We start from the raw sequence: 26,416 nt of genomic DNA on the forward strand, positions 1-26,416 counted from the left end.
TCTAACTGTATTTTGATATTAAAATATATATATTTATATCAAAATACACTTAGAATGAAATTGTATATATATCTATGTATATATAAATAAATAAAAATAATACAAAATATACATATGTCCATATACAAAATTACATAAATAATTATATAAATTACACGTAGACTTCAAATATATAAATATACATATATATTTAAATTCTACGTGCATATTTATGTAATATTTTTACATAATTAAGTAATTTTATTAATTGCAATTTGAGGGACCTGCCTGCCAACCCAGGCCGAAATTCCAGAGAATTTAATTTGCTAGCACTGTATTTTACCCTGTAACTTTCTATGACACCCTAAAACCTGTTCATGGGGGGTTACCGTTTTACTCGGGAGACTTCACTGAACACAAATATTAGTGATTCAAAACAGTAAAACCTATCACAGCGATGATATTGTCAGTGAAAGTGACTTTGTTTCGCATTTTTCACACACAAACAGCACTTTTACTGATGATATAATTGTTGTGATATGTTTTCCTATTTTGAAACACTAATATTTGTGTTCAAGAAAGTCTCCCGAGTATAACAGTACCCCCCATGTACAGATTTTATAGCGTTTTTGAAAGTTACAGGGTCAAATATATGGGTCAAATATTTTTACATTGAAAATGGCCAGGTTGGTTATGTTGCCTTTGAGAGTGTATGGTAGCCCAGTAATGCAAATTACCCCCATGATGGCATACCATTTGCAAAAGATGACAACAAAAGGTATTGCAAATGGGGTATGTCCAGTCTTTTTTAGTAGCCACTTAGTCACAAACACTGGCCAAAATTAGCGTTCAATTTAGTTTTTTAGTTTTTTCACACAAAAAACAAATATGAACGCTAACTTTGGCCAGTGTTTGCGACTAGGTGGCTACTAAAAAAGACTGGACATACCCTATATTGAATACCCTGGTTTGTCTACTTTAAAAAAAAATATGTACATGTGGGGTGTTATTCAGAGACTTTTGACAGATAATAGTGTTACAATGTCACTATTGATAAATTTGAAAAAATATATGTTTTGAAAACTCAGGACAATATTTTTAATCTATTTAGCAGTTTTTTTTATTCGCTTTTGTAGATGAGTAAAAGATTTTTCAAGTAAAAGTAAAAAAATTTTTTATTTTTTTTTATTTTTCATCATATTTGTTTGTTTTTTAAAATTAAATTACATGAGATTATATAAATAATGGTATGTAAAGAAAGCCTTTTTTGTCCTGAAAAAAACAATATATAATTTGTATAGGAACAGTAAATGAGAGAGCGGAAAATTACAGCTAAACACAAACACCACAAAAGTGTAAAAAGAGGCCTGGTCGCAAATGTACAACATCGCAAAAACTGTCCAGTCCTTAAGGGGTTAAAGAAATTATTTATAAATAAAAAGACTATACATGTAAGTCATTGGTCAAAAAAGATACACAGATATAAAAGAGTAGACCATATAAAACCCCTGAAATGTTTGGAATACAATGACAAAGTGACAAAAAGTAAAAGAAAAAAAGTAGAGAGGGCATTTTAAAACAAATATTTAATGATTATATGATAAGCCCATACTTTGTCAAAAGCAGACATAGTGTAATGAAACATGACGATTATTTTATCCATTAGTAAGGTGCCTTTGATTTTGGCCTTTACCAAGGTAAGAATAGAAGAGTTGTCCTGTAACCGAGGGAAAGTTAAAGCCCCTAAACTGATTTTTAAAATAATTTATTTTAATAGTGAATACTCAACAGTGATCTTCCACTAAGAAGGGGAAGTAGGAAGAACCATTGTCCTGTGGAAACTGGTTTAGAAAAAAAAAAAAAAAAAAGTTGAACAAGATTGAATTTGGATCACTTTTGGGACTACTTTGAGTCACGTCCACTTTATATGGCACTGAGAACCTAGCTCCCTGCCATCAGAGGTCTGCCATTTAATATAATTCTAACCGGCACCTTATCTGAACAGTCTTTGAACACTTTGTTCTTATAAATTAATTGAGATTAGGATGAAGCCTTCCACATATCTACCCAATCTGATCCCTTGAGTGGTAAGCCCAAATCCTTTTTCCAATAAGTAGGGAAGAATTCCAAAATCGGCATGATTAAACTGTAATCATTTGTAGAATCTAAAAAAAAAAAGTGGGTGTTTTATATTTGCGACATCACAATATAAACATGTTAATATAGCGGGGAGTAAATATCCCTTGAATAACGATTTATAGAGAACAATCTCAAGATCTATATGTATCGAAAGAACAATGAGGCAGAAATAAGTATTCTTTCTTGTAATGCCTCAAATGGGACAAAATGACCCTCAACATATTATTGATAATATCTCTAGAATTCAGCAAATACATTGGAGATATGGAGCATTTTAGTTATGAAGAAAGGTTAAAAAATTTAAATCTCTTCAGTTTGGAAAAACGGCGCCTTAGAGGGGATATGATAACATTATACAAATATATTCGGGGCCAGTACAAACCTTTATCTGGAAATCTATTCATAAACAGGGCTATACATAGGACACAAGATCACACATTTAGGCTTGAAGAAAGGAGATTTCATCTAAGGCAAAGAAAAGGTTTTTACAGTAAGAGCAATAAGGATATGGAATTCATTGCCGGAAGAGGTGGTTTTGTCAGAGTCTATACAGATGTTTAAATTGCAATTGGATAAATACCGTATATACTCGAGTATAAGCCGAGTTTTTCAGCCCATTTTTTGGGCTGAAAAACCCCAACTCGGCTTATACTCGAGTCAAGGTCTGTATTATGGCAATTTGCATTGCCATAATACAGACCGGGGGAGAGGGGGGCTGGCAGAGCTGTACTTACCTGTTCTGCAGCTCCTGTCAGCTCTCTCCTCCTCCGCGCCGTCCGTTCAGCACCTCGGTCAGCTCCCAGTGTAAGTCTCGCGAGAGCCGCGGCTCTCGCGAGACTTACAGTGTGAGCTGATAGAAGGAGCTGCACGGACGGCGCAGAGGAGGAGAGAGCTGACAGGAGCTGCAGAACAGGTAAGTTACAGCTCTGCCAGCCCCCCTCTCCCCCCACTGAACTGCCACTGGACCACCAGGGAAGGAGAGCCCCCCTCCCTGCCATGTATCAAGCAGGGAGGGGGGACGAAAAAAAAATAAAATAAGAAATAATAATAATAAAAAAAAAATAATAATAATAAAAAAAATAATAAAAAAGGGGGTATACGGACCACTGTGGGAGGGGGGGGGTATAAGGACCACTATGGGAGGGAGGGGGTGGGATAAGGACCACTATGGGAGGGAGGGGGGGTATAAGGACCGCTATGGGAGGGAGGGGGGGGATAAGGACCACTATTGGAGGGAGGGGGTGGGATAAGGACCACTATGGGAGGGAGGGGGGTATAAGGACCGCTATGGGAGGGAGGGGGGGATAAGGACCACTATGGGAGGGAGGGGGGGGGGGATAAGGACCACTATGGGAGGGAGGGGGGGATGAGGACCACTATGGGAGGGAAGGGGGGGATAAGGACCACTATGGGAGGGAGGGGGGGGATAAGGACCACTATGGGAGGGAGGGGGGGGATAAGGACCACTATACCACTATGGAAGGGAGGGGGGGATGAGGACCACTATCGGAGGCAGGGGGGTGGGATAAGGACCACTATGGGAGGGAGGGGGGGAGAAAAGGAACACTATGGGAGGGAGGGGGGATAAGGACCACTATGGGAGGAAGGGAGGGGGGGGATAAGGACCACTATGGGAGGGAGGGGGGGGATAAGGACCACTAGGGGAGGGAGGGGGGGATAAGGACCACTAGGGGAGGGGAGGGGGAAGTAAGGACCACTAGGGGAGGGGAGGGGGAAGTAAGGACCACTAGGGGAGGGGTGAGTCAGGACCACTGGGGGAGGGGGGTGAAGGAACACGGGGGTGGGGAGGTAAGGACCACTGAGGGAGGAGGAGGGGAGGTCAGGACATATGGGGGGGGCAAATATCCTTGCACCGGCCCTGCACACACTGCATTCATACACTGCATTCATACACACACTGCATTCATACACACACTGCACTCATACACACACACTGCATTCATACACACACACACTGCATTCATACACACACACACTGCATTCATACACACACACACTGCACTCATACACACGCTGCACTCATACACACACACGCTGCACTCATACAGACACTGCACTCATACACACACGCTGCACTCATACACACACACGCTGCACTCATACGCACACACTGCATTCATTATACACACACTGTAAATAAATATTCAATTAATATATTTTTTTTAGGATCTAATTTTATTTAGAAATTTACCAGTAGCTGCTGCATTTCCCACCCTAGTCTTATACTCGAGTCAATAAGTTTTCCCAGTTTTTTGGGGAAAAATTAGGGGCCTCGGCTTATATTCGGGTCGGCTTATACTCGAGTATATACGGTACTTGCAAAAACATAACATACAGAGATACAGTTTCTAATTAGTGGGCTAATAGCTGCTTGATCCAAGGAGACATCTGACTGCTATTTTGGGGTCAAGAAGGAATTTTTTCCTAGTTTGTTGCAAAATTGGAAGCGCTTCAGACTGGGTTTTTTGCTTTCTTTTGGATCAACAGCAAAAGCATATGTGGGGAAGGCTGAACTTGATGGACACAAGTCTCTTTTCAGCTATGTAACTATGTAACTATGTAACATTTGTGTTTGTTCACCAAACTATAATTGTGTAGACATAACAATTCAAAATTGCTGGCCAAAATTTTACAGTGTTTGAAAATTATCTAACAATCCCGGCCTAACATTTGCATTCCCCTTATCAATTTTTGCACAATTCTCAGCTTAGTCAATAAAACCCCATTTGAGATCTCTGTCCTTTTCAAGTTTGTGTTGGATTGCATGAATAATACAGTAATACGACATATATTAAGGACATTGCAAAAGAGCGGACGGTGCAAGCTGAATGGAACTTTTGAGTGGAATTGAAGCATGTAGCTTGTAAAAATCATATGTTCACATTTGGATTATCTATTGCTGAGTTCTAAAGTCTGCTTGGTAGTAATTTTGCCTTTGGAACTATAAGAAGATTCACAAATTGCAATTTTATGGTTGAACAGCTGTATACCGGTTAAGAGTGACCACATGAATGCCAAGAATAGCATTAAGTGGACTGATGGAAGTTTGACCATCATTGAAGTAGCTGAATTGTATTTTCTAGAGTGGTGAGTCATGATTCTCCATATGGCAGTCTGATGGATGACTTGGTCTGACAAATGCCAGGAGAACCGCTACCTGTCACAGTCATACTGCTAGTTAACCCCTTAAGGACCAAACTTCTGGAATAAAAGGGAATCATGACATGTCACACATGTCATGTGTCCTTAAGGGGTTAAATTAAATGGTCTCTTGGAGGAGGAATGAATTTTGTGAAGGCCTTAGGCTATATTTATTTTCTCTTTTTGTGCCTGATCCCATTTAAAAGGATGACAGAAGGTGCACAGGTGCAAAATGTATTGTATGGTCCTTTTGAAAGTTTTAGGACCCTATGCATTAAATTAATATCCCGATCATACCTGCTGGGTGATTCATGACAATTATTCACTAAAGAAAGCTGAAACATCCCTAATATAGAAAAACTAAACTTGTAGAATCTCAACATTTCCTATCCTACCTGTTTCAATGATAGGTGCAAGGTAAGTAGCATAGTACAGTTATTTAACTCTGGAAATTCGTAGATGCCATGTTTGTTGCCGAGTTCCTATCAAGGCCAACTAAAAGCCATTGCTTCCAGTTGAAGCCTTTGTGACATTTCAGTAAATATTAAAATCTAGTTGTCACGACAGCGTTCAGCACAAGCTCGGTCTATAACTCAGAAGCTAAAAATTAGGACTAATTGAATAGAGCCCACAGTCTTAAGGTCCAGGTTTCAATGTGGCCCAGTGGCAAATGCAATTTTGAGAACTTACTACCCCAACATCGTGTTCTCTTTATACAATTTATCATCTACTGTGTTTGGCCTCCTCCATCTGACCTATATCTGTATCTAGTAGCCAGTGTTTTGAAGCTTTGCACAATTCCCCAAGTTGACAGATCTGTATTCCTTTTGCTGAATTCACTGAGTTCCTGCTCTTTTGTTAAAATCTATTAATAATTAACAACTTTTGCAGACAGCCACACTTATCGTGTAATGTACAGTAGACTATAATGTACTCGCATGCTGTATGTGTCCTGTGCGTAATCTTTATAGTGTAGAGTAAGGGTATTCATTGTATACAGCTGCTTTGCATGTAGGTAACACTTTATAATTAAATGACGAGTCATAAATATTACAGAATCTCCTCCTCTATGATTTAATCCCCATGCAGTAACCTAAACATGAATCTAGACACTGTATTAAGGGAAAATATTGTCTCATGGTTTTTGAGAGATGTCTTACCACTGTATAGGTCACTGGCGTACCTACCACAGTCGCAGGGGTCGCAGTTGCGCCCCTTGCGACCATGGGCCGCCTTGATACCGGCAGCAGCACCGGCCTGGGTCCGCGGTTCCCGATGCTGGCAGGGAGGGTGAGCTGCACTGTGCTGCTCCCCTCCTGCCTGTGTGTAGTGTGGCCGAGCAGTCTGAGAGCACTTCCTGTCAGGGGGGAGAGAGGGAGAAATGGTACGCAGGCAGGGGAGGGGGGAGAGATAGAGGGTATGGGACACAGGGAGGGTATAAATGGAGGGTATGGGACACAGGGAGGGGAAGGGGGGAAATGGAGGGTAGGGACACCTGGAGGGAAGAGGGGAGAGATGTAGAATGGGACACAGGGAGAGGGAGAGATGGATAAATGGGATACAAGGAGTAGAGGGGGAGAGATGGAGGGTATGGGACACAGGGAGGGGAGGGGGGAGAAATGGAGGATATGATACACCTGGAGGGAAGGGGGAGAGAGGGAGAAATGGGGCACGGGGAGGGGGGAGAAGTGGAGGGTATGGGACACAGGGAGGGGGAGAGATGGAGGGTATGGGACACAAGGAGGGGAGGGGGGAGAGATGGAGGGTATGGGACACAAGGAGGGGAGGGGGGAGAGATGGAGGGTATGGGACACAAGGAGGGGAGGGGGGAGAGATGGAGGGTATGGGACACCTGGAGGGAAGGGGGTAGAGCGGGAGAAATGGGAAACATGGAGGGGAGGGAGGAGAGAAGGAACAATGGGACACCCTGGAGGGGAGAAAAGGATGGGTGGGGGAGAGAGGTAGGAATGAGACACAGGGGGGGAGAGATGAAGGGTATGGGACACAGGAAGGGGAGGGGTGATAAATGTCGGGTATGGGATACAGGGGAGGGGGGAGAGAAGGAGAAATAGGACACCTGGAGGGGAGGGGGGAAAGAGGGAACAATGGGACACATGGAGGGGAGGGAGAGAGAAGGAGGGTATAGGACACATGGAAGGGAGGGGAGGAGGGAGAGAGGGTATGGGATACATGGAAGGGAGGGGGAGAGAGGGCAGAATGGAACACAGTGAGGGGAGAAGGAGAAATGGGACACATGGAGAAGCTGAGGGGGGAGAGGGAATGGGACACATGGAGGGGAGGGGGGAGAGAAGGAGAAATAGAACACCTGAAGGGGAGGGGGGAAAAGAGGTAACAATAGGACACATGGAGGGGAGGGAGAGAGAGGGAGGGTATGGGATACATGGAAGCGAGGGGGAGAGAGGGCAGAATGGAACACAGTGAGGGGAGAAGGAGAAATGGGACACATGGAGGGCTGAGGGTATGAGAAACATGGACGGGCTAAGGTGGGAGGAAATGGGACACATGTAGGGGCTGTGGGGCAGAGGGATTAAGGGCACATGGGTGGGCCTGGGCGTGGGAATGAGACACTGAGGGGGGGATGAGACGCATATGAGGGGAGCCCCAGGGCAGTTTTCGCACCGGGGCCCAGTGGATTCTAGTTTCGCCTCTGGTATAGGTAATAAAGGGGTGTATTCTAATTTATTATTTGATATTTATCAACACACTGATGGCAGTCAATGAATGGTTACTCCAAGCTCTATGACTTTCTGTGATTTGAAGTGGTCATAGAGTTGCTTGGAGTTCTGTAGGTTCCGTGTTTCAATAAAAAAACCTAATGTTTAGAGGTTGTGAAGATGTTTGGGTATGGCAATTTGAACAAGCTTCAGGATTGTATCTCGACCACAGCTGTGAGTGTAGCAACTTTTTTGTTATTAGATATTACGTCCAGGCATGGAGGTAATGTACAAAGTGCACACAGTGTTAAAACATTGAACCGTTGTAACTAGTTCTTTGCTTTGAATGTCTGTTTTTAAGAAACTATGTGATGTCTAAAATTTGGAACACAGGCTCTAAAATTGGAGCTGTTGGTCGTAGTGGGGACATATTTCAGGCACACTGCTCTTAAAGGGACACTATAGTCACCAGAACAACTACAGCTTATTGGATTTGTTCTGGTGAGTAGAATCATTACTTTCAGGCTTTTTGCTGTAAACACTGTCTTTTCAGAGAAAATGCAGTGTTTACATTACAGCTTAGTGATAACTTCACTGGCCACTCCTCAGATAGCTGTTAGAGATCCTTCCTGGGCCATGGCTGCCTAAAATGCATCCAAACATTCAGTGTCTCCTCCCTCTGCATGCAGACACTGAACTTTCCTCATAGAGATTCATTGATTCAATTCATCTCTATGAGGAGATGCTGATTGGCCAGGGCTGTGTTTGAATTGTGCTGGCTCTGCCCCTGATCTGCCTCTTTGTCAGTCTCAGCCAATCCTATGGAGAAGCATTGTGATTGGATCAGGCCACCACTTCTGATGATGAAAAAAAGCACTCAGCCACAATATACCAAGCCAGGGTGCTACTGAGCATGGGTCAGCAAAAAAACACATGAAATATACTTGAAAAGAAAAAATCTCAGGCACTCACCGTGATTGTATCCAGGCAGATTTATTTGCAACATTTCGACCTGTGAAGGTCTTTATCAAGCATGCTTGATAAAGACCTTCACAGGTCGAAACGTTGCAAATAAATCTGCCTGGATACAATCCGACCTGTGAAGGTCTTTATCAAGCATGCTTGATAAAGACCTTCACAGGTTGAAACGTTGCAAATAAATCTGCCTGGATACAATCACAGTGAGTGTCTGAGATTTTTTCTTACCACTTCTGATGATGTCAGCAGACTGCTTGTTTTTCTGGGCAAACAGCATGCAGATCTACAGCTTCAGGTTTGATTACAGTAATATTTTGCTATATTTATGGAGGCATGAGGGGCCCAGGGGGGCTAGATGGTTTTAACCCTATAGGGTCAGGAATTCATGATTCATTTGTGTTCCTGGCCCTGTAGTGCTCCTTTAACAATAATAAATGTCCATAACAAAGGGTTGAATGCTTGCCAAAACAAATCTCCAAATACAGTATGGTGTAGTTTCATCAGCCTGCTTACTTATTTTGTTAAATTTCCATTGTATTAGAATTGCTCATGCAAATCATTTGCATAAACAGAATGCATTCTAACATCTACCGCCTTCAGGAGTTTGTAAAGGAATGAATCCTTTTTGAAAACAAATGGCGATTATGTGAGCTTTTTATTTCCTTAAATCATCCCATAAAAGTAAAAAACTAAAACAAAGGAACAACAAAGGCAATGAAAACACCTTAGGGGGTTGAGATAAATTGGACCACCAAATAACGATTTGCCTAATTATCTTTCCCCTGCTATCACAGAGTATAAAATAGGTCACTAAATAAATTGTGCAAATGAGTGTTACTGGTTCCCTCAAGACAATTACTAAAAATATGAGTTATGAGAAACAAGCAACTTGCATAATAAAACTGAGATATTTTAATTAGATAATGCATAATGATACATATCTCTAAACTCTTTCCTGATTTTATCTTGCACAATGAGATGTTTGATCAGAGAGTATTAGGCAATGCTGTTTGCAAGATCTCATTCAATATTAATTATAACATGAATTTCTATTGGGGTACTTTTTTTTTTTTACACGATTTGTTTGTTTTTTATTTGTTAGACATACATTATGCATGTAACGGAGTAAGTAATATTTTTGGAAGCATTCTGGACTTTTGCTTAAAAACATTAGGTATTAAATCCTTGATTTAATTTGTTTAATCAGCATCAGTGATGATCACAATTTGTTAGAAAAATGCTTTTCATGATTTATCTGAGAAATGGCCATCACAGTCTAGAGAAATGTTTGTAGATTTAGCATTTTAACCCCTTAAGGACACATGACATGTGTGACATGTCATGATTCCCTTTTATTCCAGAAGTTTGGTCCTTAAGGGGTTAAAAGTTTATCTGACAGATTGTGATAATTCCTGATGCTGATCCAAATAAATTAAAGGGACATTTCCACTGCGCAAATACAAAATAATAAAAAATCACTGTTTAGTAAGTATACTCCAAATGAAAATGTGCGTGCTTTAATTATGCATTTTTTCATTTGAGTTATATCTAAAAGCAGCCTGCAAAAACTGCAAATCTCTTGTCTGCTACCTTTGCAAGTCCTCCTGTTCTAACCCCGCCCAGACTTTCTGTGGCTGTCCAATCAATTGTGTCTTTAAACTACAATAAATGTATTTAGAAACTAGTCTGAGTAAATGAGATGCATTGTTGTGCTCAGGGCCGGCGCGTCCATAAGGCGGCACAGGCGGCCGCCTTAGGGCGCACCGGCTCTGGGGGCGCCAGATTTCAGTGACCGGCAGGAGGGAAGCGCTCCCTCCTGCCAGGTCACCTTCTGGACCCCCGGCGGGCGGCAGCGTTCTAATGAGAGGCTGCGAGGGAGCTCTAACCTGTCTGCTCTGCTCCCTCGCGCGCCGTGTGCTGATGCTGCGGGAGCCGGAATATGACGTCATATTCCGGCTCCCGGCATCAGCAGACAGCCCGCGAGGGAGCAGAGCAGACAGGTTAGAGCTCCCTCGCAGCCTCTCACTAGAACGCTGCCGCCAGCCGCACGGAAGCCCCACTGGACCCCAGGGACACATCCACACCAGCTCTCCAGGTAGGGAGGCTGGGTGGATATTAATATTTAATTGTGTGTGTCTGAAAGTGTATGTGTGAGTGTCTGTGTCTGAAAGTGTATGTGTGAGTGTCTGTGTCTGAAAGTGTATGTGTGAGTGTCTGTGTCCGAAAGTGTATGTGTGAGTGTGTGTGTGTCTGTGAGTGTGTGTGTGTGTGAGTGTGTGTGTCTGTGAGTGTGTGTGTCTGAGTGTGTGAGTGTGTGTCTGTGAGTGTGTGTGTCTGTGTCTGAAAGTGTGTGTGAGTGTGTGTTTGTCTAAATGTGTGTGTGTCTGTGTATGTGTTTGTCTGTGAGTGTGTGTCTGAAAGTGTGTGTGTCTGAAAGTGTATGTGTGAGTTTGTGTGTGTGTCTGAAAGTGTGTGTGTCTGTGATTGTGTGTGTCTGTGTCTGAAAGTGTATGTGTGAGTGTGTGTTTGTCTAAATGTGTGTGTGTCTGTGTATGTGTTTGTCTGTGAGTGTGTGTCTGAAAGTGTATGTGTAAGTGTGTGTTTGTCTGTGAGTGTGTGTCTGTGAGTGTGTGTGTATGTGTCTGTGAGTGTGTGTGTATGTGTCTGTCAGTGTGTGTGTATGTGTCTGTCAGTGTGTGTGTGTATGTGTTTGTCTTTGTGTGTGTATGTGTTTTTCTGTGAGTGTGTGTATGTATGTGTTTGTCTGTGAGTGTGTGTCTGTGTATGTGTGAGTATGTGTTTGTGAGTGTGTGTCTGTGTATGTGTTTGTCTGTGAGTGTTTCTGTGTGTGTGTGTGTGTGTGTGTGTGTGTCTGTGTATGTGTGTGTCTGTGTATGTGAGTGTGTGTATGTGTCTGTTTGTGTCTGTGAATGATTGTATGAATGTGTGTGTCTGTTTGTGTGTGTGTGTGTGTTTGTGAGTGTCTGTCAAATCAGTGAGAGTATGTTTGTGATTGAGTGTGTGTCTGTCAATGAATGAATGAGTGTGTGTCAGATCAGTGAGTCTGTGTCGGTCAGTGACGTCTGTGTGTTTGTCATTGAGTGTGTGTGGCTGTTAGTGTGTATACACCACTGAGTGTAGCGTGGCGGAGCGGAGCGCAGTACAGGAGCTTCTGTTTCCTGTACCTGGCCAGACTGAGAGGAGGTGCTCACTGAGAGAGCACTTCCTGTCAGTCCAGCCAGGTACAGAAAACTGAAGCTCCTGTAGAGGGTCTGCTCCGCAATGCTGCAAGACAGGTAGGAGGCACACCAGGAAGGGGAGTGTGACCGCTAAGAGAGTGGGGGGTGCACCAAGGGACAGAGAGGGGAGGGGAGAGAAAAAACAAGGGACAGGGAAAAGAGGGGGGAGGGGAGAGGAACACTAAGGGACAGGGAAGAGGGAGGGGCTGGTTAGGAGTCACATAGGTGAAGATGTTAATTTTAGAGGGGGGGGGGCGGAAAAATTCATCTTCGCCTATGTACCCAAAAATCCTTGCACCGGCCCTGGTTGTGCTGAATTACATTTTAGTTGCATTAATTGTTATTAGTAAGTTAGTTTGTAAATGGCAGAGAATTGAGCAGTGAGACTGTAGGGGCATAATCTATACATCCAAACTGCTTCATTAAGCTAAAGTTGTTTTGGTGACTTTAGTGTCCCTTTAAATAAAAATATTATGCTGTTATTAGAGATAACATATTTTATTCAATTATAAGAAAAATATATATGTTTTTATTTATTTTTGCCAGCATGCTTTCTGCTGTACCAATTTATGTTATACTTGAACTGACCAGTCCTATGAACCTGTTAGCACAGCGCTTCCAAACCTGTGTACGCCTACCCACAGGGGTGTGAAAAAAAATTCCATAATGACAAAGCGACTGCTGGTAATGCTGCATGGTGCTTGCATGATGAGGTTGCTCGATGCAGTTAGGGCTACGCCATGAACATGTCATCAGGGGTCAGGTCAGACAGTTCAACCGGGCCCCTGTAATATCGCAGTGCTGGAAGGAAGTGAGAGCCTAGCCACTCTGATGGGAGAGGAGAATGCTGGGGGAAGGGAAGTAGACAAGAGCAAGCCCCTAACTCCTAACAGCCCCACCCAGAAGAATCCACCCAAAAGGTATGAAACTGGAAGGTGGCTACAGTTTATACCTGTATGTGTGTCTTTGTGTGCCTTTGTATCTGTATGTGTCTGTATCTGTACGCATGTCAGTGTTTGTATCTGTATGTATGTCAGTGCATATCAGGATGTCTGTGTGTCTGTGCCATTGTGTGTATATGTGTGTGTCATTGTTATATCTGCATGTGTAGCAGTGGGTCTGTTTATCTATATGTGTTAGTGTTTGTTTCTGTATGTTTCAGAGTCTTTGCAACTTTGTGTCTCATTCCCGCAGCCCCACATATATCTAATTTCCTCCCTTTCCCTCTATGTGTCTTTCCACCCGCCCCTCCCCCCCCCCCCCAAAATGCCAGTTTACCTCACCGGTGTAGTGTGGCCGAGCCACAGACTACAGTAGAGGAGCTTCTTTCCCTCATCCCAGTCTAACAGGAAGCAGTTCAGTGCTTTCAGTGTGCGCACTGCCTGTCAGACTGGATCCACGGTCAGCCATACTACAAGGAATGACCAGCAGGAAAGGAGTACTGTGCTATGTGCTCCCTTCCTGCCAGTTAGCCAGATCCTGCTCCCCCTAGGGCAAGAGGGCTCGAAGGCAGCCGCCTTATAGTAGTGCCGGCCCTGAAAGGTTTTGCAAGCTGCATTGGACCATCTAAAGAGCTGCATATGTCTCACGAGCTGCAGTTTTGCCATGTTTGGTATATATTATACATATTTATATATGCCTGTGATATGGGAGAAGCAGAGGGAACCTGGAGCAGATGAAAAGCAAGAGAGCCCAAGGCAGAGAAAAACTAGCAATGTGAAATATCAGAGATTATATTAATTTCAAACATTTTGCTAATATGAGGGGTACAATTTATGGAAATGGGCTGCAAAGAGGTACTCAAGTTATAAAAGGCTGAGAACCACTATGTTAGTAGCACGCTGTAGCATAGCTAAATTATCATAATAACAAGTAATATAAGTACAAACTCAGCCACAATGCCATGAATAACCAATGTCCCTTCTCTGGATAGCTTAGCAATGCTTGAAGGCTGGATGAGTATTGGGAAATTCAGTTCACAAGCATCCATCATGCCAAGTAAGGTATATACCTGCAAAGTCTTCCTTGAGGAATTGTTTAGTGAGTCAGCCTGCAGCTTCATTAACAGGTCTCCCAACTGTCAAATTAATCAGGAATTCCTGATTTTATTAAAGAACATATTATGCTTATCTCCTTCTTTATTATACCTCAGCAGCAAAGAGAAGGTATAAGACATTCATAGAAAAATTTGAACAAGTTCTCAAAGGGTTAACACAACATTATACCCTTAACCAATGGGAACAGTCCACATATCCATAACCACCCATGTGACCTTTTGCTGCTGCCTCAGCTAAGTATTACCCAATTTTAGCTCTCTCTACTTCAGAGGAGCTTATGTTTGGTTTTGCTTGATTTTGTATATTCTTGTTCTGTGTATTTCTTCATGTGTATTTCCTTATGTGTATTTCTTTAAATATAGCTTGTCGGTATATTTATTGTGATTTAAAATCCCTCTTTACGGTTTCCCGCCCTCCCCGGCGGTAAACCCCCTCCCTCACCTCTCCGGGTAGTTTATTACCCGCTCACCTCCCGGCAACCCGACACTTTCCCCAGAGATACCCTGCTGCGGCTGTCTGCCCAGCGCGGGCATTTCACAGCCGAGTGCCGCTCGCGCATGCGCAATGGCGGCCGCACAGCGCGGCGGCCATTGTCATTGCCGGCACTGATAGGGATTTTTTTGCCGCGCTTTTCCCGGCGCCCCCTGCTCTCTGAGGGGTGGGCACGCGCGGATTGGTTACTGGCTGTGGCTGGCAGCTTGCCAGTGCTCCCTTGAGGCCATTGCGGAGGGAACACTCTGTAAGCTGACAGCCTTTGCTTGTGCCTTGCCCTGTCACTCTTAAAAGCCATAGAGATCCTTTTCAATCTGTTCCACTGGACAGTTAATGTTATTCTTTCCCCACATAGGGTTTGAAGAGACAGGATTGCTGTGTACACTCATATCAAGTTTTACACACACATATTCTGATTAACCCTTGCTCCAACTACTTGTAAGTGTATTGTCCCAGCGTGCTTCAGGTACTTTGGCTAGAATGCAGCACCCCAGGGACCAGGAAGTTTCCACCCCTACTACTGCCAGTAAGGACACCAAACGCCGCGTGTCCCCTGCTACACGTCTAATCTCCCCCCAGGGAGAGGATGTGGCATCTATGGAGCAACTGAACTCGGAGGAGTTCCATTCACTCCTAGATGCGACCATGGCCAAATCGGTCACCCAAGCCATCTACACGCCGATAGGGGCGATGTCAGATAACCTGACCCAATCCATCAGCAACGCCATCTTAGCATCTAGCCACAATCCTAGTGGCCTCCGCCCCAAGGCCCAAGATGACAAGCCTGCATCCCTCAGCGGCCGCAAGGCTACAGAAAGACCCACCATGTGGGCAGGCAAACCTCCAAAATGAGCATGACGGACAGGTTGCGCCCTGTCACCAATGAGGACGTGGGGCCCCCACGTAAACGAGCCACCCGCCGGGCAAAAACAGTGAGGGCATGGAAATGGGCAAAAGCCCCAACAGAGATGTCCAACTCTGATTCGGACCCTGAGGAGGTATTGAGCGAGTCCGAGGAAATCGGCTCTTTTGAGCTTGGCAGTCAAACCAGCCAACACGGGTAAGGTGGCCAAGGATGATTCCATCATCCTAGACCCACAGGGTGAGCCCCTATTTAACCCAGACGACCTACAACACCCTAGGTCTACTGAATGGTTCCCAGCTGGCCATGTGGCCCAATATATAGCGGCCAGGATAAGAAAACCCCTGGATAAAACAACCAGGAATAAACTTAGGGCGGAATGCCCACGCCCGACGGTCCCCGATATGGCCTGTGCCACACCAGAAGTGGTCCCTAAAATTGCCAAGTTCCTGGGAAAAGCTGTCTGGAAAGCCAAAAAAGGGCTGGATTACTCCCTATGCCACTGCCAGGACAAGGTGCTTGACTCCTTGGGCTCCAGTGCAAAAATCTTTGACATAGTCGAAGCAGCACTCTAAGGTGACACACCAGTAGACCTCTTGGCTATCCGAGAGTGGGCGCAGCGCTCTATTTGCCTCATCGGCAACTCCAACGCTGCGCTAAGTACAGAGAGGCGTAAAGCGATCCTCATGAAGATCGACCCAAAACTGGTCAATATGGCCATATCTGAGCCTGGACCTCAGGCAAAAGGCCTCCTTTTCGGAGACAATTTTGTAATAGAGTTGGGCACTTATGTGAGCACATTTACAGCCCTGGACAAGGCGCAAACAAACTTGAAGCGAGTGTTCTTCCCAAAGGTTTTTGGGGGGCTGGCAGACACCGGGGCCGTCTGTCCAACCATCCATCATGGGGCTTCTACCGGAGCTACCGAGGCCCCACTTCATCAAGGTTCCCACAAACGGAGACCAGAATTCCAGCACCCTTCTTTCCAGTCAGGGGCAGATCATGGCAACCCAGAGGACACAGGGCGCCACATACGGCCGACGGCCTTATGGTAAGTACTCTCCCTTTCCCCCCTTCTGGTACACCATATGTGGGGGGCAGACTATACCAATTTATTGGGGCATGGCACAGACTCACGTCCGATGCCTGGATTCTCAATACAGTTTTAGGGTACCACATAGAGTTTGTGCAAAACCCAGTCCAATCCGCAATGTCACGGTGGATGTTGTTTACCCCACAGGACAGGAAACTCGTGTCGAGGGAAATCAGAGCACTAACGGAGAAAGGCGCAATCTACCAAGTCGCGCATCACTCCCCTGGTTTCCTAAGCAACCTGTTCCTGGTTCCCAAGAAGGGCGGTGGAGTAAGGCCGGTGATCAACCTACGCCCACTCAATGCATTTGTACGATATCACCACTTCAAAATGGAGGGGATTCATTGCCTGCGAGACCTTCTCAGGCTGGGGGGTTGGATGGTCAAACTGGACCTTCAAGATGCCTATCTCACCATCCCCATCGCGAAGGAGTGTCAACACCTCCTACAATTTCAATGGAACGCTCAGACGTGGAGGTTCCAGTGCCTACCATTTGGCCTATCATCAGCACCATGGTGCTTTACAAAACTGTTGAAGTCAGTGGTTACGCTGCTGCGCAGCAGAGGGGTGCGCATGATCATATATTTGGACGATATGCTGATCATGGCACAGGAGGCCCTCTTACTTCAACAACACCTATCCTGGGCGATATCGCTCCTACACAACCTGGGATTCCTAATCAACTGGGAGAAGTCGGTGCTAATCCCCTCCCAGTCCATAGAATTCCTAGGATTCAATATAGAGGCAGTCCAAGGGACCCTAAGCTACCACGAAGATCAAAACCATCAAAAAGGAGATTCGCAGAACATTGGCTCGCCCAACACTCACTGTGAGACAACTAGCCAGAATAATTGGACTCCTCTCAGCCTCCATACAAGCGATCTTCCTGGGACCTCTGCATTACAGGGCCCTACAGAGACTAAAAGCCACGCAACTACACTCAGGTCACTCCTACTCAGATTCCGTGCCACTCGATCACACAGCCAAGGAGGAACTCAGGTGGTGGCTGCAACACATGGAGGCGTGGAATGGCAGAGCAATCTTCGGCACCACCCCAGATTGCATAATAGAATCCGATGCCAGCACACGGGGTTGGGGAGCGCGTTGTGGTTATATCTCCACAGGCGGAAGATGGTCCCAATCAGAAAGGGCACTACACATCAACAGCCTGGAACTTATGGCAGGATCATTCGCGCTGAAGAGCCTCTTAGGTCCCACGACGCATTGCTCCATCATATTGAGGATGGACAACATATCGGCGGTGCAATACATCAACCGCCTCGGCGGCACCAGGTCCAAAGTTCTAGCGGATCTAGCCACAGAATTCTGGCAATTTTGCTTGGAACGCAACATATCAGTATGAGCCGACTACATCCCGGGACTCTCGAATACCGTAGCGCCTGAACCACGGAACGTTCCTACGGCTGCAAACACTGTGGGACCCGATGTACATAGACCTGTTTGCGTCTCGATTGAAAACACAACTTCCAGAGTTCTTCAGCTGGAGACCAGATCCGGAAGCGCTAGCTACAGACGCATTCCTCCAACCATGGCCGAGCAGAAGACTGTACGCATTCCCTCCGTTCGCTCTGCTGGCATGGACTTTGGTACACCTCAACCGCTCACGGACATCCATGGTCCTCATAACGCCATTCTGGACAGCACAGCCTTGGTTCCCTTCACTCATGGAGATGTCTATAGACCTTCCCAGACTGCTCCCCGAGAACCCGCGTCTCCTTTCGGATCCCGAAGGGAACCCACATCCAATGATGATGCAGGGACAACTCAAGTTGTTAGCGTGGCTCCTTTCCGGGGACCCTGGGCCGTGCCAGATATTCCACAGGCAACTCTCGAACTACTGGTGGGAGCCTGGGCTCCAGGAACACGGAGATCCTACAGTCGGGCTTGGAACTCCTGGAGTGGTTGGTGCATGGAACAACAAGTGGATCCTGTATGTGCTCCTGTGAACTACCTGTTACGTTTCCTTACGCTCCTATACGACCAAGGCCTAGTGTACCGGACTATCAATGTATACAGGTCAGCGATCTCCACCGGACACAAGGGTATGGAGGGATCCCCAGCAGGTAAACACCTAATGGTGTGCAGACTCTTACGCGGGGTTCGATTTGCAAGACCCCCACAACCCCGATATTCATCAGTGTGGGACGTGAACCTAGTCTTAAACTTATTGGAACAATGGCCACAGAACTCTACTCTCACACTGAAACAACTATCAGCGAAACTGGCCATGCTCTTCTGCCTGGTATCATGCAAAAGAGTCTCAGACGTCCGAGCACTATATGTTGATGCACGCTCGTTCACTCCAACGGGAGTGACATTCAACATTTCCAGACGTACTAAATCAGCGATCTCATCAGTATCATACCCAGCATTCCCTCACAATGCAAACCTATGTCCCATAGCCTGTCTCAAGGAATATGAGAAACGGACACAGGCATTTCAAAACCCTAGACATCATGAATTGTTTCTGGCCATTAACACGCCACATCAACCAGTATCTTCGGTAACGATAGCCTGATGGGTGAGGTGGATAATGACCTCCGCAAATATAGATACATCCATATATGGAGCACACTCCACTAGGGGAGCTATGGCATTTACTTTGGGATGCAGGTTGGAAGACCTTTTGTGGACGGCAGACAGGTCCCGTGAATCCACCTTTAAGGAATACAATTTTCGCCCTTTAGACCACGTATCATCGACAGTCATTGCACAGCTTTGAACTAGCATAATATGAACCTCCGTGTCCTTTAATAAAATTACCAGATTTTACTAATTACATGACATAAAGTCATGATTTTATAAAGGACACAGAGGCGAATATTAGCCCGCCCGGTAAGTATCTAATTTCTCTATCAGATAAAAGAAAGAGTTGACTTCCCACCCGATAAGTCTTAGAATTGAGAGTCATCGTTGGGTTTTTGTCTAGATTCAATTTGATTATGTATGATAGAGATATTTTACATATAGTAACACATACAGCATGCAATTTAGTCTGTAGACAATAACGCGTAGAGTAAGAATTAGTCACCATCAATGTGACAAACAGTTTCCAGACCACATTTTACTATCTCTTTTCTCTATCCCATTTCAGCTTGATGCGCAACAGTTGACACCTTGGATGACCAGTTGTCACCACAGTTCAAGCGGATAAGTTCTAAAGTTCCGTTATATGGAAGAGTTCGACACACCGGATATGTTGTTCCAGTTGTTCTACTCAAGTTGTAGTGATTAAGCTTCGGCATGACCAAAGAAAGAGGGAGAGGAAAGGTCACATGGGTGGTTATGGATATGTGGACTGTTCCCATTGGTTAAGGGTATAATGTTGTGTTAACCCTTTGAGAACTTGTTCAAATTTTTCTATGAATGTCTTATACCTTCTCTTTGCTGCTGAGGTATAATAAAGAAGGAGATAAGCATAATATTCGCCTCCGTGTCCTTTATAAAATCATGACTTTACGTCATGTAATTAGTCAAATCTGATAATTTCAGGTTCCAGTTCCGCAGTCCCAATATTGTTTCCTGGTGTCCTGCATCCAATGACACCAGGGAACTGTCTCCAACCAATGCACCATGAGCTGATTATTAGGGACCACCTTCAGCAGCACTTTCTGCATGCTCCCCTGAGTGGGGCCTGGCAGAGATGATGATACACCCTTTCTCTGGCCTCCCTGCCCCCTTTCCGTATTGTATATATCAATGCAATGTGTATGTGTTCTTACTTGCCTTAATAATAAAAAATAACTTCATCTACCTGTTAAATCACTTTTTGTTTCTGCTTATGCAGTTCGAGATATTACAGCACAATGTGTTTAGTTTAGAAGTTCTTATCTCCTGCTCTGATAATTCAACTCCCTTAAGCTGTAGATGTTTTGGTGCTTAGTTGCCATGTAAGATTGTAAGGGTCAGTAGATTTGTTTTCCCTAATATTATGTGCATGTGTTATGACATTGGATTGTAACTTATCCAGTTATGAATTTGAATGTTCAGAGATATCCGTTCTAATGCTAAAATGTGTTACTATATAATTTATGTTCATTATTACTGGCTGTCGTAAACATCTTCCTAAATGTCAAACTGAACAAGTCATGAGATTATTTTTATGTTGGTCCAATAAAATATGACAACCTAGCAAGAATTTGATTTAAAGATGAACACTTTATTTGGAGTTGCTATCTTGCCATTGAATGTTTATTTTATTTTAAGAGTATAATGGATGGCTTGTCTAGTTGGGTTTAAAACTGACAATGTGTTAAATAATGATTAGGTTTACCGTTTCAGTACCAGAGTTTTCAAAGAGTATAAATGTAAGTCCGCAAATCAATAAAATTAAGCCGTTTATATTTATACAAAGATATTTTTATAAAAATAGTTTTTTCGTGCCCTTTAGTATTGAGATGTATAACATAAGCTTTCCTAAATTGACGTCACTGCCATATTGAATTATTATTATTTGAAGTAATACGTTATAAATTGTCGGTTCGAGTGTTTCATATTTACGGTAATTTGTTATTGTGTTGTACTTGCTATTTTGTGTATTTGTATATTAGTTCTTATCTAGTGCTCTTATCAAGTGCAAATTGTTAGCCAGTAGTCATCGGGAGCGTTACAGACATATGTGTATATAATTAGACATACTCATACAAAAAGTGCAGAACCCTGCCTGTCGCTTTATAATCTAACATTGGTTGCAGGTTTATACAAAGTACTTTGCAAAATGTAGCTTGAAATCTAAAGGGATAAAATGCATTGAGGCAAAAGCTAGCAGGGTAGAAAATCTAGCTGCTTATTAAGAATGTGATGGGCATCATAGAAAAAACAATTTGAGATGTGAACAACTGATAGGATTTGAGATAGTTAGCGATCTCTAAAGATCTAATTGCAGTCAGCTAGATACGTCTAACAAGATATGTTCCTTATCTGGAGAACTATTTGACAAATCAAATACTTAACGTTCTAGTGCTAATATTTGCTATGAGGCAATCATCGTTCAAGCTTGCTAGTCTGTACTTTATTTAAATTTTTTTTATTTTTTTTATTTTTTAAATGGATAGCTTTCCATTGCAAACAATGTATTGCTGGTGTCGTTATATTTAATTTAAGAAAGCAAAACTCATTTCTTCAACACTAGGACATACACCTGTATGCTGAACTATGTTTTCTATCTCCCAAGGAAATAACCCATTAACCGTGAGTCATATATATTTCCATTGTATGAGTAGTAGATGTACATATGCAACATGCTGGCTAAGAATAATTAAGAAGTACAATTAAAATAGCTGATGATTATACATGCCAGCCAGTTCCACTTCTTCTTTTTTTTTTTTTGTCTGCAGCCTACATTCTAATACAATATTCTGAAGTCTAGAGCGGCTTTGAGATCAGCAGATGGTATAGGACGCCAGCTGCTTTTCAGGGTGTGGGATGGAATAAGTTAGTTAGATATTTTTTTTTTCTTTTCATTTTTGTATTCCATTTTGTGTAAACATGCACTTTGCAAATATGGAGTCCATATATTCCAGCGTGCTAATGCGCTGTCCTTTCTAGCACTCGTTAAAAGCATTATATAGAAATATTTAGAATTATATCCAAATGCACCTCTGATTTTAATGCAGGTTTTGTGTAATACAAAAATGCATCTGCAAATAAAAGCAACCTCTAGAGAAATAACACCGATTAGAGGAGTATGTAAGTACAGGATAAATGCATTTTGGGAGTCATTTGCAGAGAAAGCGTCTGTTTTAGTCGAACTCCAAAGCAGCTTTTATGGTCTCTGCATATTCTGTCTCCGAAATCTTAAGCACTGAATCACTAGAGAAGATGGGAGCTCTAACCGAGAATAGAGACCACTTTTGTTATAGTGATGGAAAAAGAAAAGAAAAAAAAAACCTTTGTCCTTTGGTTCTTTTATCAAAACAGTGTACTTTGTGTACTCAAAGGAAATGTGCAATTTTCTACTTTTTTCAATTTCGTTTTTCTTTTCTTTTTTCTACAGATCACCGATTTGAACTGTGACTCAGAAGTCCTGTCCCTCGTGTTGGATGCCAAGCTAGTGGTAAAATGCATCCCCACGGCTTACTACCCTCATGTAATAAACCATCTATTGTCCAACCACGAAGATGGCCGGTGGGATGTGGAAGAGATAGCAAAGCAACTTCATAACTGTGGATTTGAAGCAGAGGCCGGATCCCTGCTGATGTCTTACAGGGGAACCCATGCCGCCCTTAGAACCTTCAGTGCTGCTCTCAGTAGTCTTAAACGTTGGTTGTGAGGAGAGATTTTTATTTCGGCATTGTTTGCTCAAATAGGTGCCTCATGTTGTTATAAATGCACAAAGGATGTCAGTAATGCATTTTATGTAATCTTTAGGGCTGTAAACTCCTAAAACATTTGTATTATTGGTTTAAAATATTAGCACAGGTTTGACAATGTTCGTCAAGTTCACTGAATCAGGAATAGTGGAAAATCCTCAAGGGAATTGCACGGTTTAGGTAGAAAACTGTGAAGATGGTCTTCATCTTGTCTATAATCCTTCTTGGCTTGATATTTGCAACTCCCTTGATTATTCACCACAGTGGCCTGTTTAGAGAGTAAGCATCGGAAATGTTATTGGTTATTCAAAATCGCATGAAAACCAAAGTATATTAAACATTACAGAATTAAAATGTACATGGCTGGACACTTCCATAGTTAACGTCCCTGCTCATAAAACTTTTCTGTTTAAGCATACAGTTCAATAATATGTTAGGACATCCGATTCAAACATTTACATCCTGATAACTTGAAGAGGCTCTCTCAACGTCTGGTTTGAGAATGACACTACTAGACCGCGGTAGCTCCACCCAGTGTCTACAAGTGTCAGGCATAGGAAGTATACTGAGACAAAGTGGTCCCTTTTTGGTCTCAATATATCTTTTTACAGTGTTGTAATTTCACTGAACTGAAAAAGATTTTATCTTTATGAAATATTAATTTTGCAGGGAGTAACAGTGTCGCTTTAACATGTATTATTTGTCATTTTTTGTTAAGTATTCAAGGCAGTAGTAAACGTCTTGTTAACTTTAACCTCTATATGTCAAACTGAAAAAGCCATATTAATATCTTTGTGTTGTAACAATAAATGGTAACAGCTTGAAAAGGACTTGGCTTAATGGCGACTGCTTTATTTGACATTATCACTGATAATGAGTAATTATTGTTGGCTTAAAATATTTAACGTCTGTATTTTAAATTATCAATATGTTGGAAACTGCTTTGTAAGATTACTCCAACCAAAAACTGTGTTTTAATAAAACGCTCAGGGTTACTAAATAGAATTAGAATTCAAAGTTAGAAATGTCGCGAACATAAAATTTTCCGTTCGCGAACGCGAGCTTCCGCAAATGTTCGCGAACAGGCGAACTGCCATAGACTTCAATAGGCAGGCGAATTTTAAAACCCACAGGGACTCTTTCTGGCCACAATAGTGATGGAAAAGTTGTTTCAAGGGGACTAACACCTGGACTGTGGCATGCCGGAGGGGGATCCATGGCAACACTCCCATGGAAAATTACATAGTTGATGCAGAGTCTGGTTTTAATCCATAAAGGGCATAAATCACCTAACATTCCTAAATTGTTTGGAATAACGTGCTTTAAAACATCAGGTATGGGGGGCGGGGCTTGGACGCCATGCTGAACAGCCGCGAGGGAAGAAGGCTCCTCACGTTGATCGCCTAATTCTCGAGAAAACTACCGATTCCGGGGTGCACACGATTCCTGAACTCACCTAAGCTACTCTAGAGCACCTCGGGCGTCTGATGATACACTCCGGCAACTAAGTTTTGAGCCTGAGTACCTGCGGCCTAGTGCGGTCTCTGCTGGGAGTGGCGGCCGACCTCCTTAGTGGATTCCCACGAGCAGAGCTGAATCTGTAACCTGTCCCCCCCCCCTTTGGACCGGTGGGGGTCATCCCGGTCCGCACTGTGTATCGCACAACTCTGAGGACTTACCTTGTGTCTCTTGTTACACCAAAATGGCAGAGGACCTCCCGCATGGGCCTATGCTGACACCGACCACGCAGAATCAAAATAACGCTGTAGACACTTGCCTGCGGAGACTGGAGATTCACTTCCAAAACTTCTGGGCAAACCTAGAGGCTCGCATGGCATCGCCCCCACCAAGACCCCAAGCTGAAGCTCAGGGGACTCAAATGCGGCAGAAGGGCGGAATTCTGGCGGGCACTGCTCTACCACAAGCGGATGCTCTGCGCCCTACTCACCCTTTCAGGCCACAGGCCGCCAGGAGTCATTCCCCAGTGCACCAACAACACAAGCAGAAAACTCGTAGACGGCGATTAAAGCCGGCAGCAACCCACCATTCTCCCAAGCAGGTTAACTGCTTGGAATACCCAAGCCTCCAAGCCAGAACGTGGAGGCTACGGTCCTGCAGGAAAATCCAAGGAGACTTGCCTCAAACCTTCTGCAGAGGAATGGAAGCGGCACTACAGTGCCCACAAGCTGACCCACTGCACAACAGCACATCGCAAACGCTGCACTTACAACTCAGGCTGATATCCCAGACCTCCAGAATGGGCATAGGCTGACTGCTGTGAACTGTCACGGGGACTGGCACCACTCAGAAATTACACACAGCACAGTCCGACCGCACAACTAGGGGTTAATACCTCAGAACTGACTTTTCATTTATATTTTACTTATATTGTTTTTGGGTTGCGCCCTCAGGTTTCCTTTTACTACTAAAAGCTATGCATATAAGTTGTGCAAACCTGGCGACGAGTCCACCGTTTCCTCCCGCCGGGGAGAGTGCAGGACCGGACCCTTGGTCTGCAACATGCGACCCCTGGTAGGAGCCGGGGCCGGAGTAATGTAATCATGCCACAAAACGGATCTAACTGGCGCACTCTCCGAACAGCTAATAAGTTTGCCAAGCATCGAAGTTGGAGGATTAACAAGCCTGGAAAGGGAAGCTCTACTGCCACCCAGATGGGACCCTGTGAGACCTGCAAGAGTCTGTGGACTTATATTATTTTGCTTATTCAGAACTACCTCTTAAGGGACACCCCCAGCCCAACACAGCAGGGGCTCTATAATGATCTCCTTGAATAGCTGTCAAGCCTGCCACACATAGGAGTGGGCTGAGAACCAAGCATTGAAAATGAATGATCTACTGCCACCCAGCTGAGTTCATGTGACATGTGAAAATGCCTGTCTTATATGTTATGTTTTGAGCTGATGTCCGACTTTTCAATTGATATAATTTCCTGGGCAACACCCTCCAGTCAATATACATGCTCACTGTAGCAATTGCAACCTTTTTATAGCAAAGTCTCTATAAGAGACAGCAGATATAGAATCCCACAGTGCTTGTAGTACAATAGATTCAGGCGTATTGCTCAGATATTATACCTTCACTGTTATGCCTTCATGCTAGGACATCATATATTGACCCAGCGGTAACTATTTGGTACCAACTAGTTGATCAAACTTGATATTATTTTCTATTATACTATATATATGTTTTAAACTTGCACCCCTCTTGATTTTTTAAAACCAAAAAATGTGCTCAGTTCTTCCTATATGCCTACACTGTTATGTGTAATGTTAATACTTGTCTTGCTTTTGCTATAGTGGCATAGCGAGACTGCTCGTTACTATCATGCACATCAAAAATAAATGTAACAACCCTACTTAGCTACTTGATCTCGCAAGGCAACTTCGC

The 26,416-nt window shown here is 43.7% G+C and overlaps 1 protein-coding gene across 1 annotated transcript in view; it reads left to right on the forward strand.

Moving 5' to 3' along the window:
- NBAS (NBAS subunit of NRZ tethering complex) overlaps nucleotides 1-23,838 on the forward strand; it is a 676,063-nt gene extending 652,225 nt beyond the window's left edge. The window contains exon 52 of the mRNA XM_063442147.1: nucleotides 22,693-23,838. Coding sequence (XP_063298217.1) covers nucleotides 22,693-22,968 — 276 coding nt within the window. The 3' untranslated portion in view covers nucleotides 22,969-23,838. The remainder of the gene's footprint in view (nucleotides 1-22,692) is intronic.
- Nucleotides 23,839-26,416: the final 2,578 nt, after the last annotated feature.

The sequence above is a fragment of the Pelobates fuscus genome, chromosome 2 (assembly GCF_036172605.1).
Source record: "Pelobates fuscus isolate aPelFus1 chromosome 2, aPelFus1.pri, whole genome shotgun sequence".
NCBI lineage: Eukaryota > Metazoa > Chordata > Amphibia > Anura > Pelobatidae > Pelobates > Pelobates fuscus.